At 49.4% G+C, this 11,679-nt stretch overlaps 1 protein-coding gene across 1 annotated transcript; it reads right to left on the bottom strand.

The window, feature by feature from the left end:
* Positions 1 to 252: 252 nt before the first annotated feature.
* On the bottom strand, positions 253 to 4,705 carry LOC123115113 (ankyrin repeat-containing protein At5g02620-like). The gene is made up of 5 exons (XM_044536373.1): positions 4,535 to 4,705; positions 3,382 to 3,490; positions 1,812 to 2,300; positions 1,173 to 1,705; positions 253 to 1,047 (listed from the first exon to the last, which is right to left on the bottom strand). The coding sequence occupies exons 1-5, from the start codon at positions 4,703 to 4,705 to the stop codon at positions 253 to 255; spliced, it is 2,097 nt and encodes a 698-aa protein (XP_044392308.1).
* Positions 4,706 to 11,679: the final 6,974 nt, after the last annotated feature.

Here is an 11,679-nt window from a genome sequence, read left to right as displayed (position 1 = left end):
CACAGCCATGTCAGGGATTAATAGTTCAAATGTCTCTTGGTCAGGAACAAAGCCATTATTCACCATTTTGTTGAACAACAGGGCAGCCTCAAGAATTGTCTCCCTGGCAAGGAAACAAAGCAAAAGAACATTGTGCATAGCTGTTCAATAGACACGCTTCCATCAGCATCTGTGCAAGGAGAAGCAATTAAGTACCAAATTACTAACCTGGTTTTATTCTAGCACCCTTTTCTAATTTGGATAATGCTACTCCTAGGAGAGGAGAGCAGAGGAAGGCGCAGGCGCAGGTGCCCCAGGATGCCTCGCCTCTCTGGCGGCTTGTTCGCTCAAGATAGAGACTGCGACGAAACCGGCAATCGCTACATAATTTGTTGCCATGAAAAGAATCAGGTGGGGTGCGTAAGCGCGGGCGACTGGATACTGCTGCTTGAGATGCCTCCCGAGGACGTTGCGCCTTCCTTTCAAGACGGTGCACCAGAGAGCCTTCCAAAGTGTGCAGGTCGACACCGGCACGATCAAAGTTACGACCGTGCCGTATAGTAGGGCGAAACCGATGTATATGACGTGGTAGATGATACGGTAGAGCGCCTCCGTGCTCGTCACCGCAGCGAGAGCTGCGTAGAAGGCAATGAACATGCTGACCAGCGACACCCATATGCAGTGCAGCGCCGCCGCGAAGCTCTTCCACGACCCCGCGGAGCGCGACGCCTTCCCAAAGACGAGAAGGATCACGGCAAGCACGGAGGTGACCAGGGCGAAGCTGTCGAGGATCAGGAAGAATTGGAAGAGGATCTTCTCCTGTAGCACCGCCATGCCCTTGAACACCCTCTTGTCGGGTGCCGTGCCGTCAGCTTGCTCATAGGAACCCGGCACATTGTTGGCGGCGGTGAAGGTCACAGTGGCGATGAGCACACCGACCACCGCTAGGCTGTCGGACATCTTCTCGATCCCTTGCGCTATGTCACGGCCCCTCCATTGCTCCACATGGTCCCGCCTCTGAGGCTGAGATTGTGCCCCGAACGTGGCCAGCGTCACCACCAAGGCCAACTGCACCATAATCATACGAAAACTTTAGTCCAAGAATGTTCATATAGACAATCAAATTAACTAACAACGGGTGTTAGTTGATGCAGACTCCAAGCAATGCCTGCTCTCAATGAATATATGCTTACCATGGAGAAGAAACTGGTTGATCTAGCTGCGAGATCCAACGGCGTGTGCCCTTCGTTGTTCATGACGTCGGCACACAATTCGCCACGCCACATCAAGGCCTCCACGACGCTGGGCGCGCATGCGGCCACCGCGAGGTGCAGCGGCGTATTGCCATCTCCATCATGCGTGTTGAGGAGGCTGCGGAGCGTCGGTTTCTTCATGGCAAACGACACGACCCTGGAGTGGCCTCCCCTGGCCGCGGCATGCAGGAAGGTCCCGCCGCGGTCGTCCCGGAGCTCGGTAGCATCGGGGCAGGCCTCCATCAATGCCTCGGCCACGTGGGTGTGGCCCATTCTCGCCGCCACGTGGAGAGCAGAGAGGCCGGCCGAGTCCCGCATGCGCACCGCGTGCGGTGCAACCCGCAGGATGGCACCTACGATGGAGCGGTCGCCGTCAGACGAAGCGAAATGGAGTGGAGTGCTGCCAGTGCCATCAGCTTTGCTGGCCAGGGATGGGCCAGATGGCTTCCAATCCAGTAGTAGGCTGACCATTTCTGACAATGCTCAGATGGTACATATATATCAGTCAAGGGTTGACAAATCTGCATAAACTTTCAGAGTCTGCTACAAACACCAAGGAGGAACACGTCGCTAGCTGACCTGAGCCCTGGAAGACTGCGGCATGCAGAGCATTCTGCGAGCTCGGGCCAGCAGCCGACGCATGGCTGCATCTGGTCGTTATCGCTCTGACAGCGGGTGCCGACTTGCTCATCACTGCCAAGTAGAGCGGCGACAAGCCAGCGGTGTTAACCTCAGAGGCCAGCCCTGGCGCTGCAGAGATCATAGCCTCAACTGCCGCGCCATGGCCGAGCCTTGCCGCTAGATGCAAAGCCGTGTCCCCAGCCTCGTTCTTGCAGCACAAGATGCTCTGATCTCCGCTGTCCATAGCGAGCTGGATGAGGAGCGACACGGCCATCTCATGCCCAGCCATCGCCGCGCAGTGCAGCGGCGTGTCCAGAGCCGAGTTGGGGGAAGAGAGCAAGGTCTTGTCCCGAAAGCTGGTGTAGAGCTCCCGTATTAGCTCGTCATGCCCTTGATCCGCGGCCAAATGAAGAACATTGTTCCTCTCCGAGCTGACCTGGTGTATACCTGAGAGTAACAATTCAAATTGCCATTTTGAAAGAAATTCCATACAGAATTCGGAAATGTCAGCTCACTGGGTACCAAAATTAATTCAGAAAACTTGTATAATGAGTATCACTCACAAAAAAAACTTGTATAATGAGTATAATTGATAAATGCAGTGAGATATTTTTAAATAATTTGGGAAAATCTATTAGATATTTTTCAATAGAGATCTCTCAAACAAAAGAGTGCCTGGTTCATTTTTTTTCTGCTTTATTTTTTCCAACACTACTTATCAGATTAGGAACTTTCACGTGGTAATGAATAACTGTTAGACAAACCCATAAAAAAAATGGGCGCTGCTACACGTCCGCCGGACGATGTTTAGATATTATCCGTCGCCTCGATGGCCGTTGGATGCCCGAGCTGATAACCGTTTGATGTAGTGTCTGCGTCCCGCATTTTCACTCGTTACTTCCCGCAACAAATGCTCTGTTGCAGAAACAAGACCACATGTCCACTTGTTAATTCCCGCAACAAACGCTCTCTTACAGAAACAAGAACGCATGCCCACTTGTTAATTCTCGCAACAAATGCTTTGTTGTAGAAACAAGACCACATGCCCACTCGTTACTTTCCGCAACAAACGCTCTGTTGCAGAAACAAGACCGCATGACCACTTGTCAATTCCTGTAACAAACGCTCTGTTGCAGAAACAAGACCGCATGCCCACTCGTTACTTCCCGCCAAACACTCTGTTGCAGAAACAACACACTCTTGCTCCCGGAAGGCGCAAAGGAGAAATAGCAGGGAGCACCACCGTAGCCACATCGGCCAGAAAATGGGGGAAGGGATCTCTGATTCGTACCTGCTTGAGTCGTCACCGGCCACCGCCGATCCCAAGCCAGCCATCGACGCCACCACGTTGGATAAGACCCGGTCGTCCAATGCCTTGCGCGGCCGCGTTCATCGCCCTTCCAAATCCAGCATCTCACACCCCCAGCCACACGAGCCCACGCTGTTGTGTGATGAAACCCCTTTCTGTTATCCAGTTGCATGAATGGCTGTCCTGAAACAAGAGGTGAGTTGCAGGAAACGAACGTGCCTTCAGCGGACGCGGGAGTGCTCTCGACCATCTGATAAAGCGTAGATCTGACGACCACGGAGCCGGCGGAGGAGTGCACGCGATCAGCCGGCAGAAGGTAAGCTTTTCCCTAAAAAAATTGACAGGTAACAAACCAATAAATAGTTTAGGGGAGTAAGCATATGTTGTGGATAAGTTAACCTATGTAATACCATGCAATCTATGAATCAAATATAGGAATGATGTGTGAACTATCATTTTATGTATTTCATATTTATTTTTTGCATCATCCTTGTGGCTTATGCGTCAAACGTTGGGAGTAGAGAAAATAAAATGAAACTAGTTGTACTTGTCTTATGTATAATGATTTTATGCGTCCCTAATTATATAAATAATACATCATTGGTTACATTCAAAAACAAAATTAATGCTTAGTCCAAAATAATATATGCCTTTTTTCCTTACTTAGTTAGTACAAGAACAATTTGATAGAAGAGATTTTTTTTTGTAAAACTTTGTTGACTTTGAGTTTTAGCCTTATCCACATGTAAAGCATGTATATGAACTTGGACAAATTAATCTGGTTAACTTTTTTATATATACGAGTTGTTATTTTGTAGATGGGAAAATATTGAATTTGTATATATTTTTTCATGTGGTTGTTGAATAGTTGATGATATGGGAATTGGGAAGATTTATTCCACATGAGACTATGACACGTAAATTTCAATAACACAAAAAGGGTTTCTCCTCGCTTTGTATTCCAAAGCAAACCTCCATTGTACACATCGCAATGTTGGGGCGAGCAGCACATCAAGCCCAAAAAGAAGAAGAAATAAATGCCAACAGCGACAACTCGACAAAGCGCTGAAGACCCGCGACCGAGGCTCTGATACCGCGAACTAAGCAGCACCTCCAAGAAGGGATGTGACGCCGATGACGCTGCTGCCCGGACAAGTCCTAGGGTTTTCCCAGTACGCGGAGGGGGGTGGGGAATAGCTACTACTGACACCCTCCAAGAAGGGATAGTGGCACCTGCCGGTGTCACCGCATCGGAGCCGGACGAACCGGCAAGGATTTCTCCCGCACGCCAAACCCCACCGGCCAACCAGAGCCGACCAGCCAAACCACCGCCCAACACCATGCGCCATCACGGTTGCGCCGCCACCAACACCGTCTCGCTGCGAGCACCACCATGAGGCCAAGAAGACCGAAGAGAAGATCCAAGCGACGGGAGCAGCAGCACCAAGGCCGAGCGGGAGGGAACCACCTCCACCACCGTCGTGCGGGAGGTCCGCGCCTCCGGCACCGTCGTGGTAGCCGTCCGGACACGGCAGCGGGGCATACCAGGCCACCCCTGGCCCGGCCAGGCCCGAAACAGGCCCGCTAAGCCTCGTCGGCCACGCTGCAGCAGGCTAGCATCGGAGCCGCCAGCACCCCGTCGTTCATGTCCGCTCCCCCGCCTCCCGGGAGTCACGCCACAGACTCATCCTGCCGGCAGCCCGTCCAGGCCTAGATGGGGCCCGAAGGGCCCAAATCTGGGCCGAGCGCCGCCGCCAGGCCGCGCCGTTGTGCCACCCCGCCGCCAACGACGGCGCCGCCGTCCAGCCGCCCGCCCACGCCGCAACGAGGAGCCCCCCCCCCCCCGCCAGCCAGATCGCCGCCTACGAGCACCCCCTGGTGCAGCTCCGCCCCACGTCGGAGAGCCACCGGGAGGGGAAAGACAGGGGGCCGCCGCCACCAGCGTCACCGGGGCCAGGACGGCCGCGGGAACTAGCGACGGCGGTGGGGAGGAGGGGAAGAGGGGGGCTGGAGGTAGAGGAGGGCGCTGCGCGGCCGGTCGCCTACGGGGGCGACGTGGTCGCGAGAGGAGGGTTTTCTGCCAGTTTTTTGGGACATTACTCCGTCATGTATGACGCGGTCACAAGAGGAAGAGGAGGGTTTACATATGTATGATTCAGGATAGGTGAAGCATAAAGTTCTAGTAGACGAACAGAAAAACGAATAGAACATAAATACATGTGCTCCTCCTTCATGTATGGCACGGCCGGCACGGCCTTGCGCTGCTCCTCGCTCCCCGCAACGTGACCACTCCCTGCCTTGACCTAGGGTTCCGCGCTGGCGGTGGCAACGGAGGCGGTCTCTGAAGTTGGCAGAGGAGCAAGATGTTGGCGTGGAGGAGGCTGGGGAATCCTGGTTCCACAATGGCGGCGGTGGCTGCCCGAAACCACACCCTAGGAAAAAGATCCGAGGGATAAGTTGGATCAAGAGAGGAGTGGCGGCGTACTTTTTTTCTTTGTGTAGTATTTTATTGGTATTTGGCTTTTTAATGGAAGGGAGAGAAAATCCAGTGGAAGGCGAGGCGAAAATAAACCAATGAAAAGGAGGGTGGTGAAATATGAGGCAAGAATAAACGGTGGATGCCAGCCACTAGTGCTCTCGGGTGGAGTTTGGCCATCTGCACTCTGCAGCTAAACGAGCGTGCACAAGCAGTCACTGAAATTGTATCCCTCGTACGATGATATCACTATTGCCGTCGCCAACCATCAACAACTGTCAAACATTATGTCAGCGATCAAGCCAATGGAAGTGCATCAGAAGAGCGCGAGGAGGTGATTCAAGCAACGGGCCGGCCCAGAAGGGAGCCTCGTTGACCTACTCGGCTCCCAGTGCCGGAATGGGCCTAGTAGGGTGTCCACTACTTAAAAGGGTTATCGGTGTGCATGTAGAGGCAGGCGGTGGCAAACGGCTAGTTGGCCGAGAGGCTTGCATGTGTGGCTTTATCTTCTTCCCCAATTCCCCTTTCTCTCGAATTGTAGCTCGGATTTGAAATCAATGGTGTAATAGAGAGAGACAGAGATCGCCTTATAATCTAGTATCAGAGCCTCCCATCCTGGAATGCCCTCGCCACCCTCACCACACCCGCTTCGCTGACCGCCGCCGCGCTGAGGCTATGGATCGAATTCCACCGGAGACGAAGGCGTTGTACGAGTTGCTGCCGGCGGATTTCGACGCTGCTCTCGCCAAGAGCTCTTATGAGCGGGACGGGGCGATGGTGACTGTGCTCGCCAAGCTCGACACCAAGCTGGATCATCTCTCAGGGCGGATCGATGAAGTCAAGCTCTCCCTCAGCATCGACCTCGGCGATATTCACGGAGAAATTGGGGCCACACCGCCTCCGTCACCGCGAGATCCATCTGTTAGTAAACAGCCGGTGCAAGGTACCACGATTGGATCTGATGGATTGGCCCCCAAGTATGTTCCTCCTCCGGTCCAAGGTATGCATTCAGAGCAAACTTCTCCTAGGAATGTCAGTACACCCCAGGAGAGTTTCCGTCAGTTTCCTGTTGAGGCACTTGGATTTGGGCCTCGGATTGAGTTACCTCGGTTTGATGGGTCTAACCCGAAGTTATGGCAAACTCGATGTGAGGATTATTTTCATTTCTGGAACACACCGCAGAATCAGTGGGTTTCCTTTGCCTCATCCTTGTTTGACGGGTCAGCTACTCGTTGGTTGGAGTCAGTTCAGCGCAGAGCACCTAATGCATCTTGGTCAGAGTTTTGTAGCTTGTTGATGTCTCGTTTTGGCCGTAATTGAAGGAAATATGCCCTAGAGGCATTAATAAAGTTGTTATTTATATTTTCTTATATCATGATAAATGTTTATTATTCATGCTAGAATTGTATTAACCGTAAACTTAGTGCATGTGTTAATACATAGACAAACATAATGTCACTAGTATGCCTCTACTTGACTAGCTCGTTGAATCAAAGATGGTTAAGTTTCCTAGCCATAGACATGAGTTGTCATTTGATTAATAGGATCACATCATTAGAGAATGATGTGATTGACTTGACCCATTCCGTTAGCTTAGCACTTGATTGTTTAGTTTGTTGCTATTGCTTTCTTCATGACTTATACATGTTCCTGTGACTATGAGATTATGCAACTCCCGAATACCGGAGGAACACTTTGTGTGCTACCAAACATCACAACGTAATTGGGTGATTATAAAGGTTCTCTACAGGTGTCTCCGATGGTGTTTGTTGAGTTGGCATAGATCGAGATTAGGATTTGTCACTCTGATTGTTGGAGAGGTATCTCTGGGCCCTCTTGATAATGCACATCACTATAAGCCTTGCAAGCAATGTGACTAATGAGTTAGTTGCGGGATGATGCATTACGGAACGAGTAAAGAGACTTGCCGGTAACGAGATTGAGCTAGGTATTGAGACACCGACGATCAAATCTCGGGCAAGTAACATACCGATGACAAAGGGAATAACATATGTTGTTATGCGGTTTGACCGATAAAGATCTTCGTAGAATATGTAGGAGCCGATATGAGCATCCAGGTTCCGCTATTGGTTATTGACCGGAGATGTGTCTCGGTCATGTCTATATAGTTCTCGAACCCGTAGGGTCCGCACGCTTAACGTTCGGTGACGATTTATATTATGAGTTATGTGATTTGATGACCGAAGTTTGTTCGGACTCCGGGATGAGATCGGAGACATGAAGAGGAGTCTCGAAATGTCCAAGACGTAAAGATCGATATATTGTAATGCTATATTCGTACACCGGAAAGGTTCTGAGTGGTTCGGGTATTTATCGGAGTACCGGAGAGTTATGGGAATTCGCCGGGGAGTATATGGGCCTTATTGGGCTTTAAGGGAGAGAGAGAGAGAGAGAGAGAGAGAGAGGCAGGCCGCCCCCCCCCAAGGCCTAGTCCGAATTGGACTAGGGGGAGGGGCGGCGCCCTTCCTTCTCTTCTCTCTTCACTTTCCTTGTCTCCTACTCCTACTACTTGGAAGGGGGGAATCCTACTCCCGGTGGGAGTAGGACTCCTCCTGGGCGCGCCATAGGAGGGCCGGCCCTCCCCCCTCCTCCACCCCTTTATATGTGGGGGAGGGGGGCACCCCATGGACACACAAGTTGATCATTGATCTTTAGCCCTGTGCGGTGCCCCCCTCCACCAAAATCCACCTCGGTCATATCGTAGCGTAGCTTAGGCGAAGCACTGCGTCGGTAGCTTCATCAACACTGTCATCACGCCGTCGTGCTGACGGAACTCTCCCTCGAAGCTCTACTGGATTGTGAGTTCGTGGGACATCACCGAGCTGAACATGTGCAGATCGCGGAGGTGTCGTACGTTCGGTACTAGGATCGGTCGATCATGAAGACGTACGACTACATCAACCGTGTTGTCATAACGCTTCCGCTTACGGTCTACGAGGGTACATGGACGACATTCTCCCCTCTCGTTGCTATGCATCACCATGATCTTGCGTGTGTGTAGGAATTTTTTTAAATTATTGCGTTCCCCAACAGTAATACGCATCAAAATTTGTTGCGTCAGTTGTTTTCTATTCGTCGGACTAGCACTGTTGAAGAGTATGTTGAGCGGTTTTCAGAGTTGTTCGATCAATTGACTGCTTATGAGGATCAACCAAATACAATGCATTATGTGACTCGTTTCATGGAAGGGTTGACACCTGCAGTGCGCATGCTGGTTGGCATTCAGCAACCACTTGATTTGGACTCTGCATATGCATTGGCGTTGTTGTCAAAGGAATTGACTAACTCATTGGCACATCCCATTCCATTTTTTCCTCGCTCAACATCGTCAAGAATAATTGGATCAAGTCGCCCAGGTTCAATTAAACCACTGGAAGAGAAGAAAGTAACTAACTCTGCTAATTCGTCCACGACTGAAGATAGGTGGTCGGCTTTGCATTCATTCAGGAGGTCAAAGGGATTATGTTTTGTGTGTGGTGAACGTTGGGCTCGAGATCATAAGTGTAAGCAGGAAATTCAGTTACATGTGGTTCAGGAGGTGTTGGAATACATGCAATGTTGGCCTGATGAGCTCAGTAATTCAGAGGAAGAAATGGTCAGTGAGGCTAGTGCTATGACATTGTCTTCAGCTGCTATTGGTGATCCTACTGTTCCTACTGTGTGCACTATGAAGCTCAGAGTTCAGTTGCAAGGGCGTACATTGTATTTTTTAGTGGATTCGGGTAGTAGTCACACTTTCCTCGATGCAGTTGTAGCTGCTTCCATGCCAGGTGTTTCTGAAATGCCAGTTTCCATGGTTCGAGTGGCTGATGGTAAATTGATCCCTTGTTCTAGTCAGTTAAAAATAGGGCAGTGGTCTTGTGGTGGTTATAATTTTACTAGCCAGTTTAAGGTTTTCCCTTGGGGAACTTATGATGGCATATTGGGCATGGATTGGGTTGCTGCTCACAGTCCTATGTAGGTGGATTGGGCTGAACATTGGATTTCTTTTCAGAAGGATGATGTTTTAAGAACATTACTTGGTGCAGATGCTAGCCCTCAGTTGTGTGCAGTAATGGAAATGCCAGCTTTGTTAGTAACTGAAGAAGTTATTCTGTCTGAATTGCCTCAGGAAGTTCAAGAGCTTATTGAGGAAATTTGCTCCGGTTTTTGCAGCTCCTAATGGTTTACCACCTAGAAGGAAGTATGATCATACAATCCCTCTCATTCCTGGAGCTGGTTGATGACCCACAAGTATATGGGACATATCGTAGTCCTTTCGATAAGTAAGAGTGTCGAACCCAACGAGGAGCAGAAGGAAATGACAAGCAGTTTTCAGTAAGGTTTTCTCTGCAAGCACTGAAATTGTAGGTAACAGATAGTTTTGTGATAAGATAAATTATAACGAGTAACAAGCAATGAAAGTAAATAAAGTGCAGCAAGGTGGCCCAGTCCTTTTAGTAGCAAAGGACAAGCCTGGACAATTTCTTATAATGAGAAAGGAGCTCCCGAGGACACATGGGAATTATCGTCAAGCTAGTTTTCATCACGCTCATATGATTCGCGTTCGGTACTTTGATAATTTGATATGTGGGTGGACCGGTGCTTAGGTACTGCCCTTACTTGGACAAGCATCCCACTTATGATTAAACCCTATTGCAAGCATCCGCAACTACAAAAGAAGTATTAAGGTAAACCTAACCACAACATTAAACATATGGATCCAAATCCACCCCTTACGAAGCAACGCATAAACTAGGGTTTAAGCTTCTGTCACTCTAGCAACCCATCATCTACTTATTACTTCCCAATGCCTTCCTCTAGGCCCAAATAATGGTGAAGTGTCATGTAGTCGACATTCACATAACACCACTAGAGGAAAGACAACATACATCTCATCAAAATATCGAACGAATACCAAATTCACATGCCTACTAATAGCAAGACTTCACTCATGTCCTCAGGAACAAATGTAACTACTCACAAAGCATATTCATGTTCATAATCAGAGGAGTAATAATGTGCATTAAGGATCTGAACATATGATCTTCCACCAAGTAAACCAATTAGCATCAACTACAAGGAGTAATCAACACTACTAGCAACCCACAGGTACCAATTTGTGGTTTTGATACAAGATTGGATACAAGAGATGAACTAGGGTTTTGAGAGGAGATGGTGCTGGTGAAGATGTTGATGGAGATTGACCCCCTCCCGATGAGAGGATCGTTGGTGATGACGATGGTGATGATTTCCCCCTCCCGGAGGGAAGTTTCCCCGGTAGAACAGCTCTGCCGGAGCTCTAGATTGGTTCCGCCAAGGTTCCACCTCGTGGCGGCGGAGTTCGTCCCGTAAGCTTGCCTCTGATTTTTTTTTCCAGGGTAAAAGCCTTCATATAGCAGAAGATGGACACCGGAGGGCCACCAGGGGGCCCAGGAGACAGGGGGCGCGCCCACCCCTACTGGGCGCGCCCCCCACCCTCCTGGCCAGGGTGTGGGCCCCCTCCGGTAGTTTCTTCGCTCAATAATTCTTATTAGTTCCAAAAATAAGTTCCGTGGAGTTTCAGGATTTTTGGAGCAGTGCAGAATAGGTTTCCATTGTTTGCTCCTTTTCCAGCCAGAATTCCAGCTGCCGACATCCCCCGTCTTCATGGTAAACATTGCAAAATAAGAGAGAATAGCCATAAGTATTGATATATAATGTGTAATAACAGCCCATAATGCAATAAATATTGATATAAAAGCATGATGCAAAATGGACGTATCAACTCCCCCAAGCTTAGACCTCGCTTGTCCTCAAGCGGAATCCAAAATCGAAAAATATGTCCACATGTTTAGAGATAGAGGTGTCGATAAAAAGAAAATACGGACATGAGGGCATCATGATCATTCTTATAACAGCAACATAAATAGATTTTGTCTTGTAATTTCTTATGCTCAAGTAACGATCAATTCACAATGTCAAGTATGGTTCAGAAACTTCATTGGGAACTAACAAACTAAAATCTCAGTCATTGAAGCAATTGCAATTTATCATAACAT

This window comes from Triticum aestivum, chromosome 5B (genome assembly GCF_018294505.1).
Source record: "Triticum aestivum cultivar Chinese Spring chromosome 5B, IWGSC CS RefSeq v2.1, whole genome shotgun sequence".
NCBI lineage: Eukaryota > Viridiplantae > Streptophyta > Magnoliopsida > Poales > Poaceae > Triticum > Triticum aestivum.
Note: the sequence above shows the minus strand (reverse complement) of the source record. Positions and strands in the feature narration are given on the sequence as shown.